A 23,875-nucleotide genomic window follows, 5' to 3' on the forward strand; every position below is an offset into this window, starting at 1 on the left:
AAGAGGCTGAAAGTCTCTACAACATCTCAGAGCCCAAAGTTCCACAACCCATAAAGCGTTTGCTCAAAAAAAACTTTGACCATCAGATTAGCCTGAACACAGCCCTTTGAACTGACAACACTTCGGGCAGAGCAGCCCCTACGCTGGTGTGAATGACACGTCGCACCGGTGCCTCAAGCAGAATTGGCTGAGAACAAAAGTGTTAATAAATAAGGACATGACCCTGTGGCTAGCAGGGGAATGCAGCCCCCTCGGCCAGGAGCGAAATGCAAGCCCCTTGCGTTTTATTAGCCAGGAACAAAGAGCAGAATCTCAAATCCTTTTGCAGCTCCTGTCAATAACACAGCGGTACTGGGGGCTTGGGCTGTCACACTGGCTTCAGGAATTCCGCTCTCCCGCCCTCAAAGCACTCCTGCCCTGACTCTCATGCTTCCCCCATTTCCCTCAGTACTGCTGGCACGGGTTTTTATGGGCTGACCTGGGTTATAAATGACTCTCCTTGCAGGAGGAGGGGGCCAGGAACAAGCAGATAGATTTTGTGGGGCGGAGGATGCTCCATCAGAAATCACTGCTGAAGCCCAGCTCCCCCTGAACTACGGCCCGGGCAGGTGGGCAGCTGCGACCTGAGCCCAGCTGGCTCCAAACACAAACTCTCCCTGGCTCAGAGCACAAGCTGCCAGGCACACCAGCTGCCCTGAGTGCTCCCCTTTCCACTTATGAAGGAACCAGGGGGGGAATCAGCCAAGGCTTGGGGGGGCAATTCTCCATGGAGAGAGGCATGTGCCTGCTGCACCGGCTCTGCCGTGCTCCCTAGTGGTAAACACACACTGAAACCAGACCAGGAAAAGGCTCTGATCTTGCTCCGTCATCCTAAAACTCACACACAGCTGAGTACAAAAGAACAGGACAGTTTTAAAAAGTGGCGTGGTAGGAAAGGGTTTGAGGGATGATGTGAAAAGTCTTTTTGCTTCTGCCTTCACCAAGGTGTGAGAACAAAGCTGGCCAAGCTCGCTCTCTCAAACATGATTCTAGTGTCAGCTGCTGTGAGGTGACAGCGCTGGGGCTCTTCTGCCCACACGAGAAAGCAGGAGCCTGCCCTGGGACACAACAGACTGCACGCAAGGGCAGTTATGGTGAGGCACACGAAGCATTCAAAGTCTACGTAATTTCTCTCTGTAACTTGTTCGAGTATCTGTGCACTCAGAGCAAAACCTGGTAGATACAGACTGCAACAACTTTGGAAAGCAAAAATGAACTAAACACATGCACACCAGTGTTCACAAGACATTCCCCCCACTTAATCTTTTGAGCAGTGATTCCAGCCAAAGATCTAGACCCCCCAGGCAAGCTGCAACAACACAGGAGAATTTACCCACTACGATTTTGAAGTCTTTTAGGCTGGCGTGCCAAGTAGCAGCTCTTTAGAGATCATTACTGAGCACGTACTTGCTCCCAGATACCAATTTCAAAATACTCAGTACTAGCACATGGCTGGAATACAGAATGAGAAGTCTCGGTCAAAGCAGCTGCCTGCAGCTTGGATTCCAAGCAGGGTTTCAGATAACAAAACACAGAGCAACGACCTACCCCTCCTGTGTTCTGTTTCCGAACATCCAGGGCAGACGCTAGTCCTTTGACAGCCTGTGGATCCTCATACGTCACACTGAAAGAAAGGAACAAACCACAGAACTAGAAGGAAGTCCAGCAGTCACCCATGCAGAACGCACTCGCTACTCTGATTTACGCCCCTGGAAATCAGAAAGCACGTTCTTTTTCTTAACAAGACTACAAGTATACTAAGTGCATTCCAAGAAGAGGAGTGTGCTCTGCATAAAGACCGTCCATCAGTTTCTGTAAGCATGTTGAAGCAAAAAGAGTAAGACTGGCATTATAGAAGGTAGGGAAATAGGTTATGAGGCACTATAAGCGTGTCCAAAAGCCAGCAGGGGACTATGAAAAGAGGCCTGATTGCAGATTATGTTTTGCAAAGCTTTGAAGATGACATTTGGAAGCCTGAACTTGATGTGCACATGGGGGGAGGCAGAGGGAGACTTGAAGGCAGATGAAACGTAACTAAGCAACTACAGTGAAGCACACAGAGAAATGCACTATTTACAGAGGTTGGATTTTTTAAAAAGCTTCTTAAATTGCTATGCAAAAGGGACGTGTAGCAGTCAGGTGACAGAGGCAACATCGTTTCTGAGAGCACGGTGGTGAACCATGAGGAGCAGCAGCTGCCAACACCTGCTGGTAAATCAGCCCCTGGGAGGAGCCGCGTGTCCGAGCAGGAGCAGCACGTTCCCCTCCAGCGTCCCCGCTTCTCCCAGGCCCTCACACAGCGCCCAGCAGCTCAAACCCACACACCACAGCCAGTCACATCGTCCCTGCCTTTCTGCTGCTCTGTTTGTACAGCGTACAATCCAAGGAAGATGCAGCAATCCTCCCGTGTGAAATCACGGCCTGATGCGCGCTCCCTGTTCCATCAGCTCACAGGAGATAGAGGGGCAGTGTGGGAAGACCAGTTTCATGCTTCATTTAGCACTTGAGACAGAGGGACCTCCATCAGATCTCTCTGCAATGCATCTCCTTTCTGACTATACACCAGGGCTCTCAGCCTGAAACCTCCAGCGGTCTCTGTGGCAGAGCACATCTCAACACTGACACTACAGCTGAGGCAGCACCGATAGCTATATCGATAACTGCAAATTAAAGATCCTAATATATTTGCTGGGTCAAGTTTTCCAGGGCTGGTAAATTTTTGATAACCTGCTAAGGTCCAAGCTAAGCTATTTAACAACATTTCTTAGTTTGAGACAAGATATTTATGATATCTTGACTGCTGGTAGCCACTACATCCGCTAGAATCTGAAACCAGAAGTAGGCAAAAAATAATATAAGAAAGAAAAATACCTGAGTGTGTCTTTTACTGAATCATGCTTGACAGGGATCAAAGGCTTTCTTAATAAGTGCATCAATTTATTTTACATTAAAATAATTTGACCTGTTAAATGCCCTTGAAAGTGCCAGGTTTGCAGTCTAGAGATGCAAACCCTGTGCATACAAACAAATTAGGGGCAGCATGGCAGCCAGGCAAGCTACACTGCCTTGACAGCCTGCGAGAGTCACGCTGTCCCTTTGGCCCAGCAGTCGAACTGGATGATAGTTCTGTTTCCAAGCCCTTGATGACAGTAATTCATTCACCCAAGTATGTCCATAAGCTTCAGGTGAGGGAGCCCTGTGCTCCTGTATCCCAAGCACTGGCCAGGTGGATGGGATGATGAGCCTTTATGAGAGGAAGCATCTGCAGAAATAAAGGCAAGTTCATTTCCAAGTTTCCAGTGAGCTCATTAACTAAGACAGTCAATAACATTACTCAGCCAGTCTGCTCTGCCCAGCAGCAGGGACTTCTCCACTTGCTCATATTAATAAAGACCAACAGGAGAGGGATTGGATTAAAAGCACAAAAACACACACCAAAACTACTTTTTTAGTCTGGAGTGAAGTCAAGAAGTTTCAAATTTATGCCTGTAGAAAACAGCAATGCTGTGACTCAAACAGCGCTAAAGACAAACTCCAACTTACTTCTTTCGCTGCTCAGCCAGGGAGCTGCCTCTCGTCTGTGCAAACATGTCGAAGTCATCCCGAGGATTACAGTGCTGTAGAGAGCTGAGGGTGCCACTGACGCTGTTTGTACCCAGGTCTGCAACCAGAGGCAGAAAAAACGAACCAATGAAACAGCAAACCATATACAACCATGACTGCGTATTATAGAGAAAGTCATTAACAATAAGGACTGTTACAGAGATCATCTAGTGAACAGTTGCAGCACTGAGCGCAGTTCTGTCCAGAAGAGGCTGGAGGCTGCTAATCATGCATTTCTTAAAAGACAAACATAGAGATTGTCTTATTCCTCCTGGAAGCACCGCACCATAAGAACTCCTCATCGAGAAGCCAGCATTTGGGAACTGGTGTGCACCTGCTGCTGATCTCATCCTGAGATAGTTACCATTCACTAACATGGTCCAAAATTTTGGGCATGGATGACAGTCTTCTCCACAATGCAATCTTTCAGCTATCGACTATGAAACCAGCAGTTTCAAATCAAGTGATATGATATTGGTGCAGTGCTGAAAGAGGTGGAGAACCGTCAGTCAAATCAAGCGATCCTATCCAGCAATCTTTGGTTTCATTTAATGTAAAACACCTAACAGTTTCACAAAACTTTTCGTCCAAAGGTTTCAAATATTCTTTGTAGAAGGGGAATCAAGAACATTCATCGGACTGATTTAATGGAGAGATAAACCTAAGCAGAAATAAAAGTAGTAGTACAAGTTTTATCGTGGGCAAGAACCTGCACATTTTCCTTCGCTTTCCCCTTTAGTTAATAAATCCCTCCCCTGGTGCCAGGCTGGTTCCCAAATACAGATCGCTACAGTGCAGGGGAGTGGGAAAGCCTTCCTAATCCTCTACACCACTACCCAAACCTTCTGAAGATTACAGGGCAACATTAATCAGGTAACGGAGAGCCCAAGGGAACAGAAACTCCCTGACCCACAAGTAAAAAATGGCTCCTTGTAAATCCCAACAGCCCATGGCGATAAGGGCTGGCACCGGGTGTTCAGGTTAGTCGCAGGGAGCTCAGCAAATGCTCGGAGTTGCTCCCACAATCATACACCTGGATTGCCTTGTGGCCCCCACGTACTGTTTGAGACCCACAGACTGGTCAGGCTTGAAAAAGTCTGTGTGTTGCATCCTCATGTCCACCACTATTTAAGTCGGGCACTCACCAAGCCCTGCAAGCTGTGACGAAAGTGAAGACGGGGCCGCTGAGTTCCCAACCATCGGGCTCACGACAGCTGGAGAGCCAGGACCCAAATCTATTAAGTTATCTTCTGTCACCTCGTTCAGTACCTGTTGTGACACAAGAAACACAGCAAGTTACACATGCCAGAGATTTCTTCTTGCAGTGCAACATCAAACACCAAAAAATAATGGTGCTTCCTAAAATGATCTCTCTTGCATAGTGCCAAATGGACCAGTCTCCTGGACACTATGGTGATGGGTGCAGAATAAAAAGGGTCATCCACCAAAAAAACCCTCAGTTTGACTGCTCAGCACAGTGGGAAACTCCTGGAGGTCAGCTACATCTCTTCAGATTCAGCTAATGTGTCTGTGGTCTCCACCTCTTTTAGCACTGGACCAACATCGGATTTAAGTCAAACTGAATTTTCTACCATCTTCCACATTAGGTATAAACTGTTTTCAGGAACAAAAGTTCTTTGTTGTGACTAAAGTTACAATGTGCTGAAGTTTGCAGTAGAAGTGGCCATCAAACAGCTAAAGAGGAAACGGTTAGAACAACGCAGAATACAAAACGTAATAGTGCCATGTATGAATTAATCATGAACTCAGACACTGAACACTATAAAACAACTATAAAATAGTTTTCATTGAAAGGATAATTAGAACTGTAACTCTTCAGCTTGGAAAAGGGCTGCTGAAAAAGGAGATGAGAAAGGTTCCTAAAATTATGAGTGGCATGGAGAAAATGAGCCTGAAGAGTGGTATTGTAAGACACAGTGAAGAAGAATTAGGTGGAGCAAATAAAAATCATCAAATGACTTGATCAAATGTAAACAAAATATTTATTATATATAAATACCCACATAAATATGTAAAAATGTGTAGTAAAATTGTGTAACTCACCGCTTAAGGACACTGTGAATGCCCCAAAAGCAATCAAAAAAGTTAATAGAGGAAAGAAATCCATCAGGGATTGTAAACACAGATATTTCAGTGTAGTGTCCTCCTGAGCTAGAAGTTGTCACTTGATGTTTGCCGCATTTTTACACTCTTTTCCTGGTATCCAGAATCAGCCGCAGGGCTGGACATGTAAAAGGTCTGATACTAGTGATAGTAATACGGCTAAACACAGTGTAGATACTCATATAAAAATTGAATCAGGTACTTACTCCATTGCTGGCATTTTGTGTAGAACGTCCTGATCTGTATCGTTCAAATCTGTTCAGAGAAAAGACCAAAACAACAGAAAACCAACATCAAAGCCACCAACCGACAATGAAAAACATGAGTTTAGAATAAAGCTGCAACGTGCTTGCCACTGAATTTAGTTTTTGTTGGTTCAAGAGGGAACCCTGAAAACTTGAACTCCAAGCCAGGACAAAGGGAGGATAGTTGCAGAAGCTGCGTTTTTGGCAAATGTGGATATTAAGTTGACTAATTTGATCTTGCAGCACACACACGTCTGAAAAACACCGTAGGATTTGTCTTTGTGGTTTTGTTTACCATTAAGTGCTTTGTGATAGACTATTCTGTTAGCCAAGGGCCAGGACTAACGGCAGCAAGATTGATGCTCCCAGCTAAATCAGCCGAGCACTGCAGCAAGTTTTACTCCCACTTAACAGCTCCCTCTTGCTGCAATCCATGTAAATTCGGAGCCACATCCATGCGAGCGCAGCCCTACCCAGGCAGATTCATTTCTTAAAACATTCTGGGTCAGCTCAAAGATCACCAGCCCCTGTGTTCAAACAGGTCGGGTCTTTCCAAGAAGAGAAAGTAATGATAAAAATCTTTATACTTCTTAGGGGAAGAGGTCTGGTTGGTTAAAATCTGATCATTTCTCTACTCCTTCCCCAACCAGCTGTGCATCTGGGGCCGCAAACCTAAACCCAGCTTTAATGAACTCAAAAAATCAGGGAAAATGCCTCCTCCAAAGGCCTGTCTGAAGCCAGTCCGATCTCCTTCCTTTGCAGGAAAAGCAGCGTGATTTCTCTGAGGTTTGAATTTTTCCTCATTTAAAAGTAGTTTCAAATGTAACCTCTCTTTTCAGTAAAAAAAATCCATAATATTCATATAAACCTATGACTTTTCTCCCTGATGAACAAAATGCAACAGAGAATCTCAAGCAAACTAAAATGTTTTCTTAATGTAACAGAGGAAAATGCAGACTTAAAAGGCAGCAAAACCAAATTCAGGCCCCAAATTCAATTTTAGGGAACTGTGGGTGTTTGCTATTCCTGGAAATCCAGCTCCCTTAGCTGGAAACCCAAGACACCTCCCACCTCATATTTCTCACCAAAAGGCTTATGAACCACACGTCCGTTTACATCCAAAGCTTCACAGCGAAGGCCAGAGCTGCTGCTTGAGTCTCTGACAGAGCCCGGTACCCGGCCCAAAAATCAGCGTGATGGATGTGGAGCTTTTGGAATAGCAGAGGAGGAACTGGAATTTATTGAAACGCTCAGACCAGTGCAGTTACTCTACCATGAATAGCCTGGTAACATCACTCAGCTCACCTTTCAGTGTATAATGACTACGAATGCATTAGCACCAGCCAGCAAAGTCGCAGATGGAGGAAAATAGAAAAAATATTAAGGGTGACCTGACTAAGTCTTCGTGACAGCTACACTCTGCCACTTGTAGAACCGTGCTCATGCATGAAACACATCCCATTCCACATAAAAAGCCAGCATTTGTCTCAAAGTTTGCCCCGATCTCCTCTGAACGACTAAATCAAAGACAAAAATCAAGGCCACTGAGTCTTCCTTCCAGCCTTTGCTGTGACAGCACAGATTCACAGATCTAGAGTCTAATTTATTTTTAAAGGCTTGAGAAACAAAGCCCCGTGCTAAGAGCAAGGAACAAAGGGTACTCTTTAGTGCCTCACTCCCCAGGCCTGTCATTAAGGGGAAGATTAAACTTTCCCAAGGCTGCCGTATCACGTGTCACCTCCTGCAGCAGATGTGGCTGACAGCGCCTTTGTCTAACGTGTCGCAAGTCCTATGACCCAAGTCCCACCCCGGGGATGATTCCCGCAGATCAACTCTTCCAAACCTCAGCTCTGTGCAAGACAGGCTTTTTTTTCAAGATTAAGAGTTACTTAAAAACAAAACCTTTATATGCAGGAAGGTTCCACCCACCTCAGCCAGCTCCCCTTGCACCAGCACTGGAACTAGAAAGCTCAGAGATGAGAACACAGAGAGAGCTCACGGGAGCCTCCCTAAGCCAGGAAGCAGCACAAGCATTTAGGCAGAGCCCAAGCTGGAAAGCAGAACTAGAGATTGTGGTTGTGCTGTTTTCGGTCCCAAGTCCCTCCATCTGTACAGCCCTACGCAACAGGGACTTGAAGACTCAAGTCTCCGCTAGTTCAGAGTTTTGCACAAGGTTGTCCTGCTTTTTACAGACATGGCCCACAAAAATTCTATGGCTAGGACAATAAAAAATAAATCATAGTATTAAAGGCAACAACTGAAACAGGAATGTTACCATAAAAGACCATAAAAAGACCTTATAAACGCTTTCTGTGGTTTGGTTCTCTGCATTTTGTTATGTTGGACCATTGGCCCAAATGGCCAACGCTCATCAACTGACCTATTTTACACTTAAGCGGAAACCCAGAACGAATGTAAATAATTGATGGAAAAGGTGCCCCACCTTTCGTATCGGAGGAAGACGTTATTTAAATCATCATTCACATGCAGCAGTTCCTCTGTGACTTCTTCATTGGACACTCGTGAGATAAGCTCCACAATTCTCTGCTGCATAGCTCTACAGGTTCGGTTCAGTTCCTAGGAGGAATGCATTGTGCACACACATTCTGGTAAGCAGCTAGCAATAAGGAGATTTAGTTGAGCTCTGTTCGCAGCCAAACATATCCCCCGACTGAGAAACACTACGACAAGTCTATCTTTGCATGATTAAATGTCACCCAAAAGCACATCTAATCAAACATGCCCTTCAAGAGACGATGGCATAAAACCTTGAGAGCCTATTTACAATTCAACATCCTGATTCTTCTTTAACTCTGAGCACTTCAGAAAATAAATATCTGCATTTTAGTCACCTGCTTTAAGAATAAAACAGGTTAACACAACAGCTTTCCAGAAGAGAGCTTTCAAGGGATATTCCATCTGCTCTTTTTGGCAATATCATCCTTAAAAACTAAAAGACGCACATGGTGGAACAAGTTGGGTAAAAAAGTTCATCAGGGCTATAAGAAGTAGCCAAGTGTGTGCTAGGAAGAGAAGTGTTGGGGACACGGAATGTCCCAACTACTGAGAACTTGAGTGTGGACACAAAACACGGAGCAGGAACGTGAAGAGATGAGCACCCCACACACCCCAGTATTGAACTATACACAGAAATGTGCCCTTTAACTGATCACGGCCACAGGCAAGAGGCTGCAAAAAGGCAGTGGGGAGTTTCAGAAGAAAAATGTAAAGAATATTGAGTAAGGGCATTTATTTTAGAGATCTCTCATGCCAAGAAATCCAGGTTTGAGTTTGCCTAAACCAGGAAGGAGTTCTCGTGCTTCCAGGGCATCTCTTCCAGCACCAGTTACTTAGCAGAATTCTTTACTCCAAAAAGGCCTCAAGACCAAAGGTCAAAGCTGGTATGTTGAGGAGGAACTACAAGCAGAAACGTGACATATGGCACGTCGCCACCGCTTAGGCCCACGGTTTTACTTCAATAAGCACTGACATTTCAACTAAAGCGTGTCCCTCTGTCATCTTCCACCCCCCCAGCTCCACTTCACAGCAAAAATTCAGCACTAAACAAGGACGACTTGTTGGTACACAACCTTCGGGATGAAAGCAAAAATGTGTTTGTTTTCCTTGCTTGCTCTGACATCCTAAGCTCTGGATAAATTTCACCCAGTGCAATCCAGCTGCCTTAACAGCTTGAGGAATGTGTTCTCCAATGTCAGGTTTGATCCCATCACTTTGGAAGCAGATTGTGACATTTCAGAGGTTTGTTTGCTGCCTTTCCGAGAGGGCTGACAGTACCTATCTATTCTGCTCAGAGCTGGCTCTCCAGCAAGCTGTTTACATTTGAGTGTTGGAGAAAATGTCAGGAATTATTTAAGGAGGAGGGCTATATAAACCTCAAAGCAAGGAGCCCTTGCACGCAGCACCCGGCTCACAGCTTTCAAAAGACCAACCATCTTTTGTGATCAAAACCGGGTTCTTCCCCAGCCCTGTGATTCAGATTTAGGATGCGTCAGTCAAAGAAGGGAACCAGTTGGAATAAAGAATCGTTGCTGTCACTCCATTTTATGATCAAATTCTTCCACCTTAAAGCTGTGCTGTAAGGTTACGCTGTCAAGATGTTGGTAGTTGTTTCGCTGTTTTGGTTTGTCGTGGTTTCCTGGAAGCTGCTTTTGTTTTGAGCAGTCCGACCCAAATGGGCAGTAACTGAAAGGCTCTTTATTGCAAAGCCTCTCATCAGCTGCCACGATGGCTCAGAGACAAACACACAATACCGCTGCCTGGGAGAGACCAGTTTTTGGATGGATTTCAAACTCTGATGTACCACAGAGAGCAATTCCCTGCCTTCCTCCACACACACTGCTGTGGGAGCCCATCCTCCCTGCTGGAGGATCAAACAGAAGCCTATTTCTGAAGCTATGGAAAGGCAAACACCATGTCACAGCACACGACACCAGCAGCAGCTGGAATGTGAGATCGCAGTATTCCTCATCTGGGTTGCACATGGTGCTGTATTTGCTTTCCTCAGGCAAAAGGCCACCCCACTACCACTGGCCTAGGGAAGCCTGAGACGTGAGTCCAACTTACACCATTTTCCCTCTTGAGATAATAAATGCTGCACCAAACCAAGACTTGTCAGCAAAGAAATCCCTTCTGATTACCCTCCAGAGAGCATGAAACTTTGCCTTAAGACACTACCTTCAGGAGAAGCTACAGAACAGCTTCTGGAAGTTCATATCTAAGATTTCAAGTAGCAGAGGATCCACAGACCCTTGGAAATATTTAGTCCAGCTGGAAACACCGAGTGTTTTTTTCCTGCATAGTGCCTGGGAATGTTTTGACACTGTGTGAGTGATGATGGAGGATGTAAAAGCAGCAGAAATGCTCAGGGCTTACAGAACCTGTGACAGTTCTAAGCTGCTTTGTGGTAAAGGAGAACTTATACTCAACACTGAGAAAATTTCCAGCTACACAGAGAAGAAAGCACTGGAACAAGTTTCAGGGCAAGTTAGGAAATCCGTGTCACTGGAAGCTTTAACAAATGAAGAACAGCAAGTGATGGGACTAACCAGGGTCAAGCACAACCCACAGTCATCACGTAAACCAAGCAAACCAATGCAGTGAACTGAACTACAACAACAACCACCCCCACCCCCCCACCAGAGAAACTCCAGCACAGAAAGAATCAGAATCATATTTGCTAGGGAAATGTTACCTGGAGTAACTCAAGGTCTGAGGAATCCTCTTGTCCAGGTACCATTTCTGTCAGCATTTCAGACATCACTTTTGTATTCCCACGAACAATATCCAGTTCACTGCGCAGCCGGGCAATCTAAATGGGGGCAAAAGGACAGCAAAATCCTGCATAACCTTGTGGTTTAAGCAGATCATTTTCAAGAACTGGCTTTGTGACACCTCTGGTTCTGTCTGACTTGAGATCTGAGGCTCCAGACATTCTAGCAGAGGAAAATAAAATGTAAAGATAAAAAGCTTGCCCAGGAGAGAATTGTAGAAAAGCAAGAGAAAAATAAAAGAAGCTTGGAGAACCACTCACTATCATCACAAATCCAGATGTGCTTCACTTGTATGGAAGAGACCTGAAAATAGCAGCTAAAAGCAGACCTTGGTACAGCTTGCACACCTCCCTCAAGTGTGGGGAAAGATGTACAAATTTTGAGCAGGATCTTTGGCTCTGAAGTAGTTTTGCAGAGAGAAAAGAAGATCCTATATTAGAGCATTTGCAAGGGTCTTACAGATGTAGACAACTCCCTGTTAGAAAGACATTCTGCATCTGCAAGACATTCTGTGCCTTTAAGGAAGGAGGGCTAATGAGAATAACTGCTAACCCACCGCACAACCGCTGAGGGGACTGTATATCAGACTGTGAGGTTTAGTAACTGCTGCCATTAGGAGGCCATACATACAAATCAAAAGCTCAGATTTTACAGTGTAATAGGAGGAAAGATTGCTAAGTACAACCAGACCTACGACGCAACCAAAGTCAAAAGACTTAAAATGAAAGTTCCTCTGCAAATTGGTTTCTAATTTGATCTGCTGAAAGAGTCTCACTCAGAAGGATCATTATTCCAATACCTGTTCTGAATTAGCAGTGATGGGACCAATCACATTCAGAGCTGGGGCCTGAGGAGCAGAATACGCCGTTGGAGAAGACGAAGAATAAGAACCGGTGCTCATCCTTTGCTGAGGCTGTGAATTGTGCATATTTGCTGCAGGATCAACTTCAGGAACGCTCTGCCACATCGGAAAGACAGGAGTTCAAAAGCTGAATTATGACGGCACTTGCTTTGTCAGCAACCTCAGGCCAAATACGTTCAAATATAGAACATAATTGCACCTTGTGGAAAAGGTCAGTGTAGTTCTGAGAACGGACTGGCAGGCCAGCCCATAAACAGAGAGCTGCAACAAAAACTCAGGCCCGTATTTTTTGACCCAACCCACATTCATTTAAGTTAATTTAGCTTTACAAGAAAAGTGGGAAGCAAAATAAAAACAAGAGCCAAAGATAAATAATTATAAACTATTTAAAATTAGGAATTAAATTGCAGGCTTACAAAAAAAAAAAGTGATACATAGATACTGAACTTAATTAATCTTGACACAAGTATTGTAATCTTTCAGTCCTTGATCACTTGCATTTACCACTTCAAAGATTCATTAACTTCAGTTTTCAGAGTGAATAATCAGAACACCTGTGATCATTAAGTTACTTCTTAGCAGCAGTTCTGTCAACTTTCCAGACCGAACTTTTCAGAGATGCAGAGATCATGTGTTACCGTGAGATCAGTGAGACATTCAGGCTCTGTTCGCCTTTAAAAGACAAGCAGGCCTTGGTTCAGGGTTATCGCCAACAGAAACAACCACACTTTTGAGCAAAAGAAGTAAATCTCAATCATATATCCTGCCGGACTCTCTCTGAACAAATTAGTTGCATTGTCTGTTGGTTTTTTTGGTACAAGTAGACAAACCTCCTCCAAACTCTCTTCTCAGATTGATGTTTGACTCAAGGGAGGAGATACCATTAGCTTATCAGCCTGTCAAATGCACCTGAATTATGCTTCTCCTACATGCCATTTCACTATTAAAAAAGTATTTCCAGGAGTGAGAAAATGAGCCCAATTCAGAGAAACAGGAAGGGAAAGAAAAGTAATTACCCAGTTATTTAGACATCTTGGGAAAACAACCCTGGGACTGCAATGCTGCATCTTACCCTCTGTGGTGTGTGTATTGGAGACAGAGCATCAAGATCTGCCATGGGAAACTCTATGCCTTTCCTCTTGAGTTCTTCATAAATATGCACTACTCCGGTTAAATCAGGGCTACTTCGAAAGGCATCAGCCCAAGCCTGGAAAACACAAGGGATTATCCACAAACCTTCCAAACCGAGTTCCTGCTCCACCCTGACCTCAGATACCGACTACAAAAGCTTTCATGGATTTCAGCTTCAAAGGGAAACTGTAATCATCAGACCTGGTCTAAAAGATCCTGTCTTAACAAAAGACAGTCACATCCACATTTTACTCAAACATAAAATAGAGAGGAACCCAGGGCACAGGAGCGAAGTTTCACCCCTGACATCATCCGAATCTGTAAATGCAAATGAAATCCTCTTCCAGTCTCGGCTGCTCAGCAGTGATTGCACGCTGATCTCTTCTTGTATACAGTCAACAGCCCACCAGAAAAAGTCTGTGTGAAAGATTAAATTGATCTAAGTAAAATTCATGAAGCCATACAACAATCTCAGGTGATTTACTTTGTGAAACGTCCTCGCTTGTTGCCAAAGGAAACACACAGCTGTCAGGTTTTCTTCAGCATTTTATTTGGACCAAACTTAAATGAAAAAAAGGTAGTTTCTGAGGTTCTTATATTGTGAAACATGCAGTCCCCTGAGCAGCTGAACTAATGAAGCCTGGGCTCTTACAGAGCACATCCAACACTCAGACACCCCGGTGTGTCAGAAAGAACGAGTTTAAAGGGAGAATTTCCCACAGCCTGAACACTCATAATATCTCTCCCGCATGAATTCTCCAGTGTCTAAAAAGGCCTCAATTCACACTGGAGCTTTTTCTTCAGCGGGAGTACTAAGTGTTTCTCTTCACCAGCCTCCTGGACTCATGAAGTTGCTGGGAGCATAACAGCTTGAAAGCCTCTACCCCCTTTCACTTTCGCTGGAAATTAGCCAAGTATTAAAAATTTAGGGGAAGGAAAAATTGAAATATTATGACACAATTAAAAATGAAGCATTACACAAACCCCCACAAATGTGAGGCAGAGAATCAGTGTGGTGGATGCAGAATTACTGCGAGACGTGTGTGTGGGCTCTGAACTTAATTAATTTAGTCATCCCTTTTACACTAGTTCTTTGACTATTTTTACTTTTAAAGCTGTTTTTAACCACTTTTTATTTGAGAGGAGAGAAATCAAAGATAGCAAAACAAGACAAGAAAGAATTTTAATATTTAACTTACACTCCTATTCTGTTCAGTTCTAAGAAAGAGCTTTTCCTGTCCTATGTGCCCAGGAGCCAATCCATTATCAGTTGCAAGCTACGAATTCTGAGTTTGCTTCTCAGCTTTGTTAAGAGTAAATTAACTGCATCAACTGCTCTGATGCAGAGCAAGTCCAAACAGCCTGATTTGAGCCAGAGAAAACAGCTCCGGCTGCAAAGAGCCGTTCTGATTCCTTGGAACTGACCTTCCACACCATCCCTAATTCTGACTGAGGTACTGACTACACAAGTAACTCTGCTCTTGCATTTTATCTGCATTTCCAATTTGCACGAGAAGTCAGCTGAATGATGCTTCTACATAATGGTGTTCCCCACTTGAAGCTTATTTGCAAGTAGGAGTGAAAAATGTTAGGCAAGGGATGCTCTATTTAATAATAAATCAAAGAAACTTAGAGGTGAAAATATGCTGCGTTGCTGCCCCCAACTTTTAATGAGGCTTGTGTGTCCGGGAGGATGTACTAATGCATCCTCCCTGTCACAGGCTTCCTATAGATTTTGTTGTAGGCACTAATGACAGTGAACTCACCTCATTTGCACTCTACCTTTTTAATATATTCTCTCTTCTGCAACTCTCTCCCCTGGAGAAAGGAGACACTTTCATTTGTATTCTTCTTCTGGCTCCATTATCTCCATTAGTGTGTCACTCTGAGGTCACAGGCAGGACTCGGTGCTATTGTCCTAAGTGCTGCCTACATACATCGTAAGACAATCCCTGTCCTAGACAGCTTACAAATCAACCGGGCAAAAGTAATATTAGCTCTGTTGTACGGATAAGGAGCTACACACAGAGCTTAGAAGACTTGCCCGTTCTCCAAACAAGTGTATGACAGAGGCGAGATGGAATTCAGATCTTTTAAGACCTTGGGCCAGACTATCAAAAGTAGATACTTAAGGATGTTGCTGTATAAATCTCACTTGGCACCTCAGTGTACCCAAACTGCTTAATTAAATACCATTGCAAATCATGGAATTGACCATCACAAGACAGTTTTTCCAGCAGCAGACACTTTTTTGAACACACGGACCCTCAGATGAATTTGCTGTGCCACTACTATGCTCCCCTGGTTTCATCTCTGATGACAGTGCTGGGCAGCAAGGTGGGATGAACTCCGAGGTGATACAGAAGCTCTTACCAAATGCACGGCAACAAGGAACATTTCCAAGGCCTTTTAGCAAGGTGAAGAAGGATAAGCAATAAGTAAAACATGCTAATTCACATACACTGAGAAATGGGTTGAGGAAGTGAAACACAAGATGCCCAACACCTCAAAACAGTAAAGTCTCTAGATAAGAAATGGGATGGCAGCTTTATCTGCCCTTGGTACAGAAAGGCCCAGGAGTACAGCAGCTGTATGGCTGAAGACATATGCCGTTTGTACAGCTTTTTTCCCTGCTGCCAGGCCTGTGCTATTAATCCTCTCATTTCTGTTCTTATTAATTCCTGATACCAAATTGTAAAAAGCCTGTGGAAGTGGGTAAATGTAATGTTAGTGGGGCAGAGCTGAGATCAGTCCCCTGGAACAGACTTAATTCCAACTGCAGGGAGCTCTGAAGAGCAAATTCTAAGCTAAGCAAAGTGGTCGTGATGTACGGGATATTTTGGGTGAGCGTGTCCATAGGGCAGCTGAGACGAGTGACTGAAATCACTTTTCCAAACCTGTCAGGCAATCTGGAGAACCAAGTCCCGCACCACCTCCAGCCAAGAGACACCAACAGAACCCACCCACAGGCAACTTCCAGTATTCTCAGGCTTTTTATACCAAAAGGCATTTAGCACACAGAGTGAGGCTTTTAGCTCTAGTGCACTAAGTCGGCTCAGATAAAGCTCTGCTTAATATGCTGAGGCAATGATTGTGGCTTTTTGCTTCTGCTACAAATGCTTCCACCTTAGTTGCATTGATGACTGGGAATACACTTAAATGCAGGACCCAGTGTAATCAATACCCTCGAAAACACGTTAGCAGAGCAAACAGTACAGAAACACACACCATTGCTCCTTCTGGGACAGTATTTAACCTCATCTCCCCGCCACCAGCATTCCCACCAAAGCAGGCAGACCCCCAAGGGCTCAGCCAGATGCATGATAATTACTTTTAATAATTTCATTATTTTTATGCTATTTAAAAAAAAAATAATAAATCCTTGAGATCAGAGACAAGAAATAAAGGGAGCCTACAGACCCCAATGCAATGCTCACCTAATTCCCCCACCCAGCCTATCTCCTGTTGGGAAATCGCTCATTTACATTGTCATGCTCTAATGATGGTCTCCTACCCGTGTATCCAAATAACAAATAAACCGGCAGAAATTCAACTGCATACTTTGCCACAAAAATCAGAAGTATATTTCAAAAACTATGCTACGCATTTGTAAGTACCTTCCCACAAGAAGCACTGCAGCAGGTTTATATCATTTTAAATACGCAGCGTCTTTTAGTCTCTGGTGTATGTGATAGGCCATAGGAGCCTAGTGATAAAGCTTCCTATAATTGTCAAATTTCCTCCGGGCAGGCACCAGTGTTTCCTCATGTGTTGCTAATGGCTTGTGGAATTAACGTGGCTGTTTATTGTTGTGCTGCACAGAAGGAGAAGTGGCAGCCGGGCCTGTGGCTGAACGTCCCCACTGCAGGCAAGGATCTGACAGAGCACTTGTACTGCACAATAACCAGAGAAAAAACACCAAAAACATCTTAACTCCTAAATGCTCATTTACTTTTCTATAATAATCTTTAAAAGGAATTCAGAAAGCTTTCTAAGGGAGGGAAACGGCTCCATTTTACGGTCAGGAAAACAGGCTCGGAAAAGTAAGCGTTCTGCAACTGCCAGCAAAAGCGTGATCCTCGGCAATTCCCTGGCCGCAGATGACAAGCCCATCACAGAAGCAGGTCTCCAGCTTCTAGATGTGACTGTTCAATTGCAAAGCCATCCATTTATCTTTTATTAAGTCCTCTTGCTTTGGAGTAGAGTGGTACCTCTTTAACTAGAATCCAGACATTTCTCCCTGGATAAAATATCTATGCATGTGCATGCCTGCTCCTCCCTGCCAATCTGGATATATTGTTTGTTTTTACATATAAAAAACTAGCCACATTTTTAATAATGACAGCATGTTTAGCGATGCGTAGCACTGAAGCAGACAGTCCTTATTTCAGGCAGCGACATATGGAAGCAGAGACAAGCTGTGTACCTGAATCAGCGCTAGTACTTTATCCTGCACAATAGTGGGGGGATTATTCTTGGGTGAGATGATTTTCACCAGAACACCATCTATGAAGTCACGGTTCGCCACTAAGACATGAAAGCGATGGCCACAGTTCTTCACGCAGGTCTCCAACACCTACACACACACAAAAAACCCATTAATTGTTGGAGCCAAGCTTAGTCACACACACAGCACCTATGTGGTTGGTTTCCAATTTTGTTTTTTGTTTTAAAACTTTTGATGGGAGAGAGAGAAGACAGAGGAGAAATTGGACTTTTACCCTTCAGCCTTTTCTTCCCTAATTTTACAAAAAACTTCATTTTCTACACATACATTTAGATGTACTCACCCACCATTAACATACTGGGCACTTTTGTGATCTATCTTTGCCTGTTTTCAAGGCAAAGAAATATAAAGTTTCTTCCTCTTTAAAGCAGAACCTCCCAACCTGTGCAGCTGAACAGCTGAGTACACAGCATCACATCAAGAGCAGGTAAGACACAGTGAGATACTATCTGATATTATCTCACTGTCGCAGTGAGATATTATCATGCTGTGACACTCCACCAGCTTCTAGGTACCTGGAACACAGCTGGACCCGGTTGCTCTGAGCCATAAGCCATGTTTCAGAGTTGGGAATTCAGGTGAATGATCTTCACTCATTCAAAACACTCCCTTGTGAATGCTCTGACGGGTTATACTTTGACACATTTTCCCCCTGCAACCTCGCTAGAGGCACCTTCCACTTGCCATTCAACTGCCACGGAAGAACAGCTGTTGATTTTTCTCTGAAGAACATGATTAGCATGGAGATAAATCCAAAACGTCACTTCTCCTTACAGCCATGCCTAATAACCACTGCGACTCTGTATCTGAGGAGTCTGTAATTACTCTCCTACTTCAGCTACTTTCATCAGCCCTGATGACACGGACTCATTCCTGATGAATTTCACTCTTTCCTGCACAATGGATAATCTCATGGTTTGGTCTTCAGTGATCTGTCAAAATGACAATCCAGGATGGGAAATGGCAAGAAGACAGAAAGTACAGTCACGCTTTGTCGGGGAGATGCAACAAGAGCTGTGTGAAAGAATCATACAGATCGCCTCCCCACAGCGGTGTAACTCCATCTCGTTACCGCTGCTCATTCCTCAGACTGCACACTCGGGAGCGCTGCATTGCCCAGGAAAGCCCTAAAGTCATCGCAGGAAAGGTCACTGCCAAATTATCTCCCACCTTAGCAGTGCTGCCTAAACGCACAGAATATAATTTACACTTTATTGAGTGAAATTAGATCAGCATAAATTAATGCGAGTCTCCTACAGAGATCCATTCACATGGGAAATTGTGCATCAGCTACTTACGAAGCTGAAAATACGGCAAGTTCATCATCCTCTCTTGCAGATACACCCAGAGCTGTTGTCTCAGAGTGCAAAAACAGGACACAAGGAGCTGAGAGTACAAGGGAAAGACCCAAAGGCTACACAGACCCATTTGGGCCACTTTAACTTTCCTCAGTCAGTACTTGGGATGAAAAAGAGCCCAGAAAAAAGCAGAAATCAAATGAGTCAGAAAAACGCTATGCAAAGCTTCCAGTAACTCTGCCCAAGGAAGCAAGGAGGCAATTGGAGAGAAGAAAAGGGCAGAGCAGTGGCTGTTAAAGCAAATAGTGTGTACATTCAAGTGAGTGCCAGGAAAGGGAAAACGACAAAAGAAAAGGGTTCTGCCCTTTTGAGGCATTCCAGCCTGCCCCCACTCACCGTCAGCGCCAGCATGACCTCTCTGTAATTTTTGTTTCCATTCAGTCTCTTCTTCAGCGCTCGAATGGCATCCTTTGGGCTGAAGGAGAAACACACCATTTTTAAAAACAGCTTTTCACATACCATATACTGTGGGAAAAGGAATCGGTTACCGTTTCCAGCTGGACACGAGCATGCGTGTTAACTTCAGACAACTTGACTACAACCACACTAGGGTCATGTAGAATTATGCGAAAAGACAAGATATCATAGTCAAGTCAAGGCCAGAGCAATGCCTGAAGCCTCCCAAAAGGCAGGATGGTGATCAAGCAGGAAAGATTGGCAGCCACTCAGAAAAGGCCCAAAGCATCAGACCAGCGACCAGTTCTCCTGCAAACCAGGAGCAGCGCAGCTTTTCTGATGCCGAAGCAGATGTATCGGAGAAGCTCTCTATTCAAACGGCTGCAATTCATAGCATTGCAGCACTGAAAAGAGACACACGTGCTGAAGACAAGAACCCCAGATGTACAAACTCAGTACCCTCTCCAATAATATATTTTTCATGCCAGGCCTCCCAAGCAACCGACCACAGAAAGTGCTGCATCATACAGTAGTTTTCTGAAATGTCTAAGGAGCAGGAAAACCCATATGCGAACTGCATATGTGAGCATCTTTCCCCAGTCTCACTGCACCTCCTCACATGCCGAGTATGGCTGGATGAAGATTGTGTTCCTGAACCTTCCTGAACCTTCCAAAGTTTGCTGAAATAGTACATACCCTTCTTCTGTCTCGTTGATAATGTCACAGATCTCCATGTTAAGTGTCCAGTCTTCACTCTGCAGAGAGCCATCTGTGGCCTTTTCTGGAAAGCAAAAAACAATACAATACATCTTTTCACGTCTTCCTGAGTAGTTACTATACTTCAGCCCATCTTCAGTGACTCTGAGCTGAAACTATCCAGTAAAACAAAGAGAAAAATAAAAGTCCCACCTTTCCCCACAGACTCTAAGCAATGTCAAACCTTCCCTCTTGATTTTAGGGACCAGCACAGAGGTTTCCAGACAGAATCAATTATCCGTCAAGCTCAGCACCTTCAGCCCACATAGACAGGCTGTTTTTCAAAGGCTCCTGAATTCCTGGGGGAGCAGGAAAATGTCAGCTAATTCCCATTTAAACTTCTCAGATGCTGCACTGTTGGCAGAGGTAGGAAAATCTCCCCAAAATCAACAAGACCTCCTCCCTCTTTTAGTAGTCAGAGACAGAATTTGCAGAATTTCGGTGTGAAAAGAACCACCAGCATGTGAAAACATTCAGCACGTGACCATTCAGGTCACGATATCATTCACGGGCACCTGTTTTTGCCTGGGACTCTTTTATTTGTGTATCAGGGTCCCTCAATATCTGCTTTTCAGGGGCTGGGCGCTGCTCCCCCAGCCCACGCTGTGTCCCCATGGTCCATGCTGGGGTACGTACACGTCCCCATCGCACGATCCGCCTTCCTCCCCACTCCCAAACGCTCCCTCACTATGTGTGACATCGGACTCAATCCTACGGGAGGGTGACCTATAGCACTGTGACAGCGGCAGATGCCAACTGGCAGCTTAATTTATACATGTCTGCAAGAGCAGCATAACCAGAACTTCAAGTAATCCGTTGACAAGAACTATTTCCTCCGTGGCATTTCCTCCTAAATCAGTATAGTTCTGCCTAGTGGTGCCTAAAACATCCCCGGAATTGTTCGCCCTTCTCACTTGCAGCACTCAGACCCCATCTCCGTTACGCTGCTGTTGAGATGAACATTAAGTCTGTCCCTGGAGAGACCTAAAAAAGGGACCTTCAAGCCAAACACGACCTTCTCCACTAAATTAGTCCAGGTTTTTCTACAGATCCCTGGCATACGGTGTTGGAAAGTAAATAGGGTAAACAAAAGTATTTTTTAAATGCGAAATAAACCAAGAAAAAAAAAGAAAACTTCTAAAATTTTAAAGCAGAAACAAAACCACAGGTACCATCTTCCCTCTTCCATCTTTCTCCTTCTGCCTTTACAGCTGACCCCAATCTGTCCCCCAGAACAAAGCAGATTTTGTTTGAGAGTGCCAGGCTCCAAGGACTTCACACATCTCTTTTGCTGTTTACCAGCGATGTTTTTCCCATTAACATTTCTATCGCTGCAACTAAGGATAGAGATGCCCACAGGCTGCAATTATGGGATGTTATTTAGAGAAAGACTACGTGTTGAGGTAATTCAAATTTCAGTGCCTTATCTATGCCAGAATCGTGGCTAAAGCAGCTCCAAGGACAGCGGTTGTGGGAGGCTGAGACGAACCAGACGGCACACGCAAAATCCAAATCCAAAACCAAATTTACTGCACTCAGGCTGTGTTGCGCACGGGATTCTCTGACCGATGAGTGCAGGCAGAGCTGTTCAATGTTTTCTGGGATAGAGGAATTTATCTCTATGTAAAAGCCACTTGTAACAATCATTTTTTTAGCTGCATTTTGTTCGTAAGGCTTTATTGGTATAGAACATGATCTGCCTTCACCTCTATATAGTCCTGCTTGCTTAGGAAAACATTTAACATTAGAGAAAAATCCTTAATATTCAGATATTAAGAAACTCACTACCTGGGCTGTGCTGGAGAAGGTGGTCTCCAAAGCTGCAAAGGATTTATAAACACAGTGCTGCAAAATGACCGATTACACCTTAAACAGAGGGCATTCCTTAATCTAGGCATCTGATTTGTTTTCTTGATCTAAAACTATATTAACAAATTTAGGTGTTCTTGACAGCGTTTGGCATCGGGCAGCAACTTTGCGATATTCGTACACTCTGGTTCTGCCCTCACTTTTTATAAATGCTTGTGGAAAATGCTGATCCCGCACTAAGTTGTGCCAGCAGCCAAGCCAGTCATTGGTCTTGTAAGACCCATTTAGTTCATGTTTATTTTGAGAAAACGTGATATTTTGGAGATGGTAGAGTGACGAGATGCTGCTGCAGCACTGTACAGAGGGTGGCACAGGAACACTCGTCTGGGTTCCCCAATAACCTCATTCATATTTCCCTTCTGAGATACACCAGGGAAAACGGAATCCCCTTTCTCCCAGAAACTTTGATTACCACCTTTTTATTTTTGCATTTCTTTAGTTGGCGTAATACGTGGTTGAGACTGTGTGGGTTTAAGACGTAACAGTTGTCTTTTTGAGAATTAGTTCTTTTCCCCTTGGGTAATTTTTAATTCGGGTAAGAGTCGGAAGCTAATTTTAGTCTCTTTTTCAGCGGTGGAGAGCACAGAAGCTCTTGTCATCCATAGTCACTTGTCCTTTGTAGGGTGTGTGACCCAGATTTGCTGCTGCAGAGCTCTTGCAACTCGTACAAAGGAGTGAACTGGCTGCAGAGAGGCAGACGGGTTCGTGTGGGATTTGTTTGAAGAACAGGATTCAGTATTACGCTGCGATGAATTGAAAGACTGTAGGGCTCTTCCAAAACCAAACCGTGGCAGGTTGCAGTTCTGGATTTCTGGTGAAACAGCTCTGCCTGCACTCATCTGTAAGAGAATCCCTGCCCAACACAGCCTAAATGCAGTAAATTAAAAATATTCAGTATCTGTCCAGTATTTATTGGACATTTTGCATCACTCTGAGGCTCTTCCTCAAACAGCAACACCTCAAACACCAACAAGATTAAACAGATTTTGGAACCTGCCACAGAGCTGGGAAGGAATGGCATGCAAATCATGCAAATAACCTTTTTAAAAGCCACCAGTTCCTCAATCTCTTTGAACGTCATTAAAAGGCATCTAAATGGCACTAGTTCACACGAGGACTCTGGAACATGACCAAAGGATTCCAGAGGGACATAATTGATGTTAAATTAAACAAGGAAAAAGGCAATGAGTTGGAGTCCCTCCTGCCCCTGCCCTCATTGAAGAGTTTCTGGTGGAGTTTAATTGCGTAAGGAAAGGGCTGGCACGTCCCAGCCTGGGTGCCACGGGCTCCTTGCCCAGTTTCTGACCCCACAGCAACTCCGGCTGCTGCTTTAGCGCCAACTTTGTCACCGTGGCAGGGCCCAGGAGCCACTGCCTGACACAGGGATGTGACACCCTCAGTGAGGCCATCAGAAAAGCTCTCTCAGAAACAAGACGCCCTCAGTTCCTGCCGTGTTTCCCAAACTAAAGCGTGAATGTTCTGGTAGAAGGAAATAATCTGGCGCCTCACGCCCGACACGCTGCAGACCTCAGACACCGTGTATGCACCTGCAAGCGTTCGCTTATCTCTAGTCTGCGAGGAAAAGGAGAAAAACCTGTGCTGTATTTTCATTCGCACCTTCCCTCCGAGTTCTAACTCCCGTGGCCGCGTTTCCATGCTCTACCAAATGGCAATATCAGTATTTCCCTGCTCAT

General features: G+C 44.4%; 1 protein-coding gene across 3 annotated transcripts in view; it reads right to left on the bottom strand.

The window, feature by feature from the left end:
• Positions 1-23,875, bottom strand: part of TOM1L2 (target of myb1 like 2 membrane trafficking protein) — a 57,565-nt gene that overhangs the window by 17,387 nt on the left and 16,303 nt on the right. For 2 of the 3 annotated variants that reach the window (XM_082064847.1, XM_082064846.1), the window contains exons 2-12: positions 20,253-20,337; positions 19,497-19,575; positions 17,722-17,871; positions 13,237-13,371; positions 12,102-12,260; positions 11,224-11,340; positions 8,455-8,588; positions 5,973-6,021; positions 4,788-4,911; positions 3,583-3,700; positions 1,588-1,663 (exon numbers count right to left, since the gene is read on the bottom strand). In XM_082064847.1, coding sequence (XP_081920973.1) covers positions 1,588-1,663; positions 3,583-3,700; positions 4,788-4,911; positions 5,973-6,021; positions 8,455-8,588; positions 11,224-11,340; positions 12,102-12,260; positions 13,237-13,371; positions 17,722-17,871; positions 19,497-19,575; positions 20,253-20,337 — 1,226 coding nt within the window. The remainder of the gene's footprint in view (positions 1-1,587; positions 1,664-3,582; positions 3,701-4,787; positions 4,912-5,972; positions 6,022-8,454; positions 8,589-11,223; positions 11,341-12,101; positions 12,261-13,236; positions 13,372-17,721; positions 17,872-19,496; positions 19,576-20,252; positions 20,338-23,875) is intronic. The other variant, XM_082064848.1, reaches the window with a different exon arrangement.

This window comes from Streptopelia decaocto (genome assembly GCF_964273445.1).
Source record: "Streptopelia decaocto genome assembly, chromosome: 13".
In the NCBI taxonomy this organism is placed as follows: Eukaryota; Metazoa; Chordata; class Aves; order Columbiformes; family Columbidae; genus Streptopelia; species Streptopelia decaocto.